This window comes from Cajanus cajan, chromosome 8 (genome assembly GCF_000230855.2).
Source record: "Cajanus cajan strain Asha chromosome 8, NIPB_CcT2T_4, whole genome shotgun sequence".
NCBI lineage: Eukaryota > Viridiplantae > Streptophyta > Magnoliopsida > Fabales > Fabaceae > Cajanus > Cajanus cajan.
The window spans coordinates 56,759,202-56,768,894 of NC_138524.1; the positions used below are offsets into that span (position 1 = coordinate 56,759,202).

At 24.0% G+C, this 9,693-nt stretch overlaps 1 protein-coding gene across 1 annotated transcript; it reads left to right on the top strand.

The window, feature by feature from the left end:
- The first annotated feature begins 4,251 nt into the window (after positions 1-4,251).
- Positions 4,252-9,457, top strand: LOC109787672 (tobamovirus multiplication protein 2A-like). Its single transcript, XM_020346215.3, has 5 exons — positions 4,252-5,231; positions 7,329-7,428; positions 7,563-7,643; positions 7,725-7,829; positions 9,031-9,457. The coding sequence occupies exons 1-5, from the start codon at positions 4,999-5,001 to the stop codon at positions 9,232-9,234; spliced, it is 723 nt and encodes a 240-aa protein (XP_020201804.2). The 5' UTR covers positions 4,252-4,998; the 3' UTR covers positions 9,235-9,457.
- Positions 9,458-9,693: the final 236 nt, after the last annotated feature.

A 9,693-nucleotide genomic window follows, 5' to 3' on the forward strand; every position in this document is an offset into this window, starting at 1 on the left:
CATCAGAACTTCACAGTTAAGCGTGCTTGACATGGAGTAGTATAGGGATAGATGACCTTTTGTGAAGTTTTCCAGAAATTGCGCAAGTATGGATAAAACACATTAAAAAGTGAAATGTCGTGAAGTATAACCCTTGAGAGGCCAAATATGAGGACTGTTACATTAATAAATTTATTAAATTTTAAAAATATATATATTTTCTGACGAAATTTTTCGTCAGAACTTTCTGACGGATTAAATTATTTTTGACGCCACTTTTTCTGACGGATTTAAATCCGTCAAAAATCCGTCAAAAATTTACCTTTTTTCGTCAAAAATTTCCATCAGAAATTAATATTTTTCTTGTAGTGTTTCATGCACCAATACCACACCTTTGAGATCCATGATCGGTGGTGAGTAGTTGGGAAGGAGAAAAAATAGTATTGATATAGTGCGAAAGGGTACACCATCAAAATTAGATTCATCTAAAGGCTATTATTTGTTGTGTATGGTAAACTACCTATAATGGTAGTCCATCCTATAGTTTGTGTGTGTGTATACATGCACCGGTATTTTAGTTTGTGTAATATACACGTTAAATGTTTATTATATATAACTAAAACTTAAAACAAATTATGCATATAAATAAATATTATATTTTAATATAAAAATTATATTTTAGATTTATGATAAATATCATAAAATTATTTTTATTTATTGATAATTTATTTTAAAATATTTAAATTTAATTCATAAATAATTATGATAAATAAAACTTAATTAGATATGAAATTAAATAAATACCTAAAAACCTTTTCATCGAAGAAAAAATTCTTAAAACATTATCGCGCAAAATAATTGTTACTGTTTTATACATAGGAGTTGATATAAAAGAGAGATTAACTTACTCAAAAAGTAATTCTTAATAGAGTCTCACCACTCAATAACTCATGGTCTATAATGAATTTCAACAATTTAATAGTTAAAGTAAAAGTTATTATCAATAAATTAAGTCTATAAATTTTTATAAAGTTTAAAAATTGTATGATATTTCATTTTAAGATTCAAATTAACATATAATATGTTTTTATGAATATACATGAATTTGAATTAATGTAATGAAGTATTAAAAAAAATTAAATTTTGTAAAAATTAGTAGACTTGATATTTAATAATAACAACTTTTTATTTAATAGTTGAATCATTAAAAATTAATGTATATTATTATGAGTTATTAAGTAAAATAACTTTATCCATAATTACTTTTAAAGTAAGTGGATTCCTTCTCAAATATTAATTATTTTTTTATTTCTATTAACAATATAATTTAACTATTTTAAGAAAAAAAATATAAACCTTAAATTATAATTAAATCTCTTTGCAACATCTTACTTATGTTGTATAATAAGTATTAAATGTTTTCTTTATATTTCTAAGGTATCATGTATGTATTTTTTATTTAATACTTTTTTCATAAAATATTAAAAAAAATTCGGAGAATGTAGCATATTTTTAAATACTTTTTTTTTCTTTAACTTGTGAATTCGCTTATTACACGGGTTCTTGGATCTCCTTTTTAAAACCAATAAATAAATAATCTAAGTCAATTAATTTTTGTCTTAATTGGATCTTATTTATGCTTCATGATTTTTACGAATTTTGTTACTTAATTTTTAAAATTGCGTATTTTATGACTAAAAAATTTTGTATATTTTGTTATCCTGTTAATTAATTGTTAATGCGTAATATATTAATTGATGATATTATATATTGATTATTGATATGATTCATTAACTCTTAATATAGATTGATGATGTAATACACAAATGATAATGTGATATAATGTCCATTTCGAGTCCAACATGTCATGTTGGTAGTTAATGTTCACATTAGTTATCAACCAACATGTCAATTTAATAGGATGATAAAATGTGCTAATTAATTTTTTAAAGTTGGATGGTAAAATATGTAATTTTAAAAGTTAAGTAACAAAGTTTGCAAAATAGTGAGACGAAGGTGAAAAAGCGTAGCTTCATTATTGATGAGCATGTTGAGGGAGAAAGGATGTGTGCCCAATAGCCAAAAAAGTGTAGTTTCAATACCAATGAACACATGAATCTACCGGCACATGATTATTTTAACATAATCAATAATTTAAAGTTCACATCATGAATATGTAATTATGTTAAATATTTAGAAGAAGAATATTTTTACCAATAAAAGTAAGATTTATTTTAATGAAAGATACATGTGATTTATTTAGAAAAAAATTATAGTCTCAATAAATATTAATTAGACAACGCTTAAGATAAACAATTTATAATTTATGAATAAGAATATATATATATATATATATATATAATGGATAAAAAATTATCTATAATTTATCATTAATGCTTAAAATTAAATATTTTAGGTTTTTCTTGTTTCTTGTCAGGCTAAATTATATTTTGATCTCTCTATTTTTATCAATCTATAATTTTTCTCTTTATTTAAAAAAAAAGTTAATTTCTCTATTTTTTAAAATACAAATTTTGATTTTATTATCAATTTGATGTTTATTGATCATTAAATTAAAAAAATTAAGTAACATGATATTTAATGACGTGACATATAAGAATAAAAATTAAAAATTAACATATAAAATATCTTCATTTATATATATTTTATGAGTTATTGGTATTTATTTTATTAATAAAAAGTTTATATGCATGCTTTTGTTAATTTTTTTTATTCCTAAATGTTATGTTACAAAATGTCACATCATTTTTTTTTTTGGTAAGCCAAAGCTAAGAAAACAAACAGAAAAAAGAATGAAGATTACATCCTACGGAACACTTTTCCAGCTGCATCCGCCGTCACAAACGGGTGTAAACCTTCAGGTATGGTATCCAAAACTACTAGGTCAACACCACAATGTGGCCATAATTTCGACAAAAAATCTGCACTTTGGTTTTCTTCTCGAAAAGAATGGCAAACACAAACACTCCAAAATTGTTGCAGTAACATCATTTAAGTATGAGTAAATGTTAAAATTTAATAATTAGTAGATTTCAATTTATCGAGAGGAGCAAAATTTTATAATTTTAAAAATAGAAGATTAAAATTGTTGATCGATGAAAATAAAGGATTAAAAATATAATTTATTCTTTAAATAAGCATTACTACCTCAGTCCAAAATTATTTTACACAAACCAAAAGAACCTAATAAATAGATGAAACTCAATAAAGATTATATAAAATTAACCTTATAATTAATCTTCTTTACCAAAATGATGCAATACTAAAATACTTTTTAAAGAATATTTTGAAAAATATAAATGGAAAATATGTTAACTCACTGTATTTATATAGTATACAAGAAAAAAAATATTTAAAAAAAATATTTAATTACACTAACAGTAAAAAAAAGTAATTAATATATCAACGATAACAAAATAATTAATATATACTTAAAATAATTAATATCACAATGATAATAATGAAATAATTAACCCTTATATCTCATTATATATAATTAGCACATTACATATTAATATTGGAAAAAGTATTAATTTAAAATCTTTATATTCTTATTAATTATGCGAGGGTTCTAAAAAAGAAAAATAAAGTAATCATGCGAGTTTTTTTTTTTCCCGTTGGTTCATTTTGAAGGAACGAGATCCAATGGTTGAGAAAGGGGAACTCCAATTACATTATATCGGACAAAATCTTAAATTGGAATATTTATATTCTTAATAATTATAATTAATGTTCAAAATTTAATAACCGTATGATTTGACTTTTTTTTTTCTTTTTATTTATTTATAAAAATAGGAAACATTACAAAGATGACCGCAATGAGGATTAAATTTAGGTCCTGATACTTCTAACTACCCCGACCCCTCCTCCTCCCAACCACTGGGCTAACCCTAGTGGTTTGTATGATTTGACTAATATATATAAACATTCGATATAGGAATGACAATGGGACCCAATGGGGCGGGTATTAGTAAATGTGTCCCGACCCCGCTGGATGAAAATTGACCCCATATCCATCTCATACCCGCGGATTAAACGGGTATCCATGAATTTCTTGAATATCCGTGGATATTTATAGATATCCATATTTATAAATCTTTTAAGAAATTAAAAAAAGTATATTAAAAATAAAAATTTAATGTTAATTTTGAACTTGTAATTAACGTTAATTTTGTTGAAATAATAATAAAAAAGCAATATAATCAATAATTTAAAATACATCAATCTCACAAGTAAGTGAAAGTCTCGTATCACAAAGTTACAATAATTCAATCTCATAATGTTTAATAACTAATGTGTGGACTGTGCGACAATAGAAAAAAAATAAGACGAGAGAGTGTAATTTTAGGGTTATGTTGTACAGAGATAATTAGGATATTTAAGAAATGTTATTAAACGGGTACCGCGGGTATGGATATCATCATACTCGCGCCCGCCTCGTTTATAAACGGGTAAAAACTTATTCATCCCCATTATTCGCGAATACCCAATCAATCTACTCATTTATTATCCATAGCAAATTTTACCCATAAATACTGTGGGTATGAGTATTTTTGTCATCCCCAATTTGATATATACTTTTTACTTTAGCCTCCGAATTCCCTTATGCATAATAAATTCAAATAAATTAATAAGTAAAAATACATGAATATTTTACATTAGAAAAAATAAATTTAAATTGAAAACAGCTAATTTGAAAACATAAAGTGTTAGTTGAAATGAAAAAAAAAAACAATTGATATAAAGAATTTTACCATAAAAGAATTTAAAAGTAACCTAAATTTAAAATTAAGAATCTTAAATAATAATTAAGAGACGTAGAAAATCAACTTAAAAAGGAAATTATGATACGCATAAGAGTAAAGGCTATTTAATTATTGATTTCGTGAATAAAAATAGTGTTTCCCTTTGCCCTTTACCTTTTATAATCGAAGAGAAAGAAATAGAGTGGGAATTTGGATCTCCATTTTGGTGTGGTTGAAGGCAAGTAAACAAGAAATGGCAAAGAGTCCATGTGTGGAGTTTATTCTTATTGTGATTAACCTCGTCTTCACCTTAACGAGTGTAGGAACCATAGGTTTTGGATTGATTTGCTTCCTCAGGTTCAAACAAAGTTCTTCAATGGAGATTCTTGATCAGAGCAACACCAAATCCTTCATTGCTCATCGTATGCTGCTTGCTATTCATCATCCATCTCAACAATTTTATGATCAATTACTGCCAAAGACTTGGTACGTATGTTTTACCTTTCTTTTTATCGGTACAAATTACAATAACCATGATAACAAAATTTAAATATAATCATGTATATGTTATTATTGCAGTCACATTAGTGATTATCATGAGTTTTGCATTTTAAAATTTTAAAACATTGGGTATGTTATTTTGTTGGATTAATTATGTATCTGCTTCTTTTTTTTTTTTTTTGTTTAACCTTATCATTTTTAATTCCTCCAAAAAAAATTTGATTGGTGATATTTCTTATAAAATTTTCCGTCCATGATTTTAGTTTTTCTTCGAGTGATTTCATCTCTTTCAATCGCATGGTTGTTATGTGACAAAGTACTATTGAAGATGATTTTATCCAAATTTGTTGATATGGTATTGGCACAGTTTTTTTTTTTTTAACCTATAGAAATTATAATTTACATTATTTAGACCTATCATCATGTATATATTATTTTAATCTCTCACAATTAGCTCATCACATGATTTGATTTGACACAATTAATATAATATAAAATTTGTTTGAATAAGTTAGAAGTAGTTTTTAGAGAGAGGGATAAAATCCAAACAACATCATAAAAAATAAATATATAGGGATATAAATTAATAAAATGTTGTAGTTGGAGTTCAAAGTTTCAATTATATATATATATATATATATATATATATATATATATTAAATAATTATGAACAAAATGTCGACTCTTATAAAATATACTTATAGTCATATAAAAAAGATACTCTAATTAAGTAAATGTGTTTGCATGTTTGATATATGAATGACCATCTACTCTAATAATTTATTTTTCAAAAAAATTTGATTTTTGATTTATATTATATAATTTAAATCAAAATTCAAAATTTCACGTGTACTTTTATGATTTTACTAAATTATTAATATATTCTTTCTGATAAAAAATAATTTTTTTAAAGAAATTTAATGTCAATCCTTTTTATAAGATATTTTATAAATTTTTTTTATAGAATATTAATTTATTTTTTATGTTTTAATCATTATTAAATATCGTAAGAATATGTATTTTTTGTTTTTATTAATAAAAAGAGAATTTGATAACTAAATATCTTCTTATAAAATAATTAATTTTTTTATCTCTTCTATAAAAATATAATAATAAAATAAAATAAAATTAATATATAATAATTTTATTTTATAAATTCAATAAAATCAACTACTATAACCGATAGTAATTAAGACGTTTCACTTCTTGGTATCATAATTAAGATTTTTTACTTCTTGGTAATTATCCTAATTAAGACCTTTGATTTCTTGGTAATTATTGTAATTAGGACTTTTGACTTCTTAGTAACTCCCTTAGTTGGGACTTTGACTTCTTGGAAAAATCCTGAGATATTTTAAAAAATTTAAACTAGATGAGTTCAATTCAAGACTTAATCATCCTTAATAAACTTCAATCGCCTCTCTCCAAAGATTTGTTGTACGAAAATTAACCCTATGCATTTTCCACAAACTTAGCTTATGTTGTCAGCATGACGATTTTTTTAATAACTAGAATACATAACAATTTTTTAGTTCCTATAAATATAATAGTTTTTTTTTGGTCCATGTGAATTGATAATAGTCACATAAGCAAATTTTGACTTATCATATTTTCATTTTATAAAAAAAAAAAACTTGCCATATTTTCATCACGTTACCAAAACGACGGAAGGGAGCAATGTTATGATCCAAAACTTAAAAAAAAAAACAAAACAAACAAAACAAAACAAACAAAAATGCATTTTCTTTCATTTGATTGAAAATAAAATTAAAAAAAGGAGAAAAAGTGACTTTTAAAAATAGAAAAGGGAAGCACTTATTTTAAAACTATTTATACTTTTCTTTATTAATTTAAATTGGTGTATAAAATATTATTTTATAATTATTCATTAATTTAAATTAATGAAAGAGAATATTAAATAGTTTTTTAATTTTTAAAAAATTTACAGATTAATAAAGTAAATATAGATAAATTTACTTTTTGAGTAATTGAACCACTCCTTATATAATATTATATACATTTTGTTTAAATGAAGAAATATATATACTTCTTCACAATAAGCTAATAATTTGATTTTGGCAGGTTTGTGTTCCTTTTAATTGCTATTGGTGCAATCCTATTCATTATCTCTTGTTGTGGAATTATCGGAACAACATTGAGGAGCCGTTGTTGTTTACTTTCAGTATCCTCAAATTCTAAAGATTTACATTCTCTATAGTAAATAATTAATGCTATATTTGTATTATCATTTATTAGTTTACTTTTCAATGTGCATCATAATCAATCTTCTTGGTATTTCCTTAAGATTATGTTTAGTATTGTATATTCTTGGTTGCACTTGTTGCAGTCGAATTGGCAACTGCTGCTTTCATATTCTTTAAACACGACTGGAAGGAGGTGACATAGATATATATAGTTATTTTCATTCTCTTTTATCATAAAATTAAGTTTCTAAACAATCTCAACACCTCTTCACAGATTATGCCAGAAGACAGAAGTGGTAATTTTCACAGAGTGTACCAATTTCTGAATGTCAATTGGAAAATCATCAAATGGGTAGCACTTGGAGTCCTTATAACGCAGGTTAGAAGAAATATGCATTCTCTTTTCGAATTGAGGCCCTACAATAAGTCATACAATTTTTAGGTTTAGTATACCATTCACTTCTTCAATTTTTCAATTAGTTCTTTCAACTTAAAAAAAATATATATATATAATTAAGTTCTTCATTTTTTATAATTTTAAAACTTTGTCTTCGTAATTAGAATACTTGTAATTCATGAAATTTGATAGAATATTCTTTATATTATCATATTTAGATAGTCACATAATATATTATATTTTTATGTCATTATATGTATTAGGGTTTAATTCCTATCTTTTAAAATTATCTATCATATCATAATTTTTATGATTAGAAAGATTATAATAATTTTTATAAGTGACAATTAAAACCTAATAACATCTAATAACATAAATAATGATATGAAATGATAATCACTACAAGAAAATTGTTATATAGTGACAACATTCTATGGTGATACGTACATGTCACTAAAAATTACTTTTACCCATACAATAACTGCAATATATGTTGATATATTATTAAAAAAATGTGAATATAAGTTATAGTGACATACAAAATATGTTGTTAAATCTCATTCAAAATCAATACTAAAATTGTGTGTAACTATATGTCAAATAGACATATACTTACATATATTATACCGATGATGACACTTTTTGTATGTCACTATATATAACATTTCTTGAAGTGAATCTTATGTGGTTATCTATATGCAAAGGTATAAATATATAAAACTTTGTCAAATTTCACGAATTACTAATGAACCTTTAATCTTAGGAATTAAATTACAGAAATATAAAAAGATAGACAACAAACTAACAATTTTTTTTAAGAACCTAATTAGAAACTAAAAAAATTAAGAACTAAATGATATATTAAACCTATTTTTTATGTCAATCTTTCTTTAATAAATGATAAGAAATAAACAAAAAAAGAATACTGTCCAAATTATCATACAACTATTAATTTCCTTCCAATTATGTATACAAATTTTTACAACATATGAAGTGATGAAAGATTGAGATAGTATTTATATAATTCTAAATTAGAATTACTATCATCAGTCTAGTATTGAAGTATTGAGATAATATTTATACAATATTAAATTAGAATCTTGTTATTGTGATTATAATTTTTATAAATTAGAAAAATTCATTTGATGATCCTTGATTAATTATATTCTCTCATGACTCTCAGGTTATTGGTATAGTTCTAGCAGTGTATTTGCGAAGAGTGTTGAACCGTCCAAAATGGCATGCCAAGAGAGATGATGATAAGAATGTTCAATATCTTCCTCGTGTTAGAACTAGGATACCCAATTACAGGATTCTGTCACAAGACAATAGCAATCCCTCAGCCACAAACAGTGCCAATGGTGGAGGCCCAACAAGGCCCACTTAATAAGTTATGTTGTTTGGAAGAGGGATGTGTAAAATTAAAGCATTATTAATTTCTGCTCAATAATTTCTATGCTGGTATAAATTTTATTGATTAAAAAAATGTTATGGCAGGGGCATTCATTTAGGATTCTAAATTTATTTTTTTAAAAAATGAGTATATATATATAGATAGTATTTGAACATAAGATTCTCTTTAATTATGAACGTCATTAGAGGTGCTTAATTTAAGTTAATTTTTTACTGAATGTGCTTAATTTTATTGAGAAGTGTTTATAATGCATAAATTTTTTTAGAACACCCTTTATTATTAATTGGTTAAAATTTATTATTATAAATAGTTTATAAAATTGACGGGAGTTAATTATAAAAAGTGAGATTCAAAAGAATTTTATAGCCTTTTTTTTTGACCGATTCAAAACTTGAAGTTTGTCTCATAAAATTTATTTATATAGAAATTATT

Bases quoted from the DNA above. Each gene is read 5' to 3' on its own strand.
- LOC109787672 (XM_020346215.3), top strand. From the start codon at position 4,999: ATGGCAAAGAGTCCATGTGTGGAGTTTATTCTTATTGTGATTAACCTC. The intron at 5,232-7,328 runs GTACGTATGTTT...TGATTTTGGCAG, and splicing joins CAATTACTGCCAAAGACTTG to GTTTGTGTTCCTTTTAATTG. The intron at 7,429-7,562 runs GTATCCTCAAAT...GATTATGTTTAG, and splicing joins GCCGTTGTTGTTTACTTTCA to TATTGTATATTCTTGGTTGC.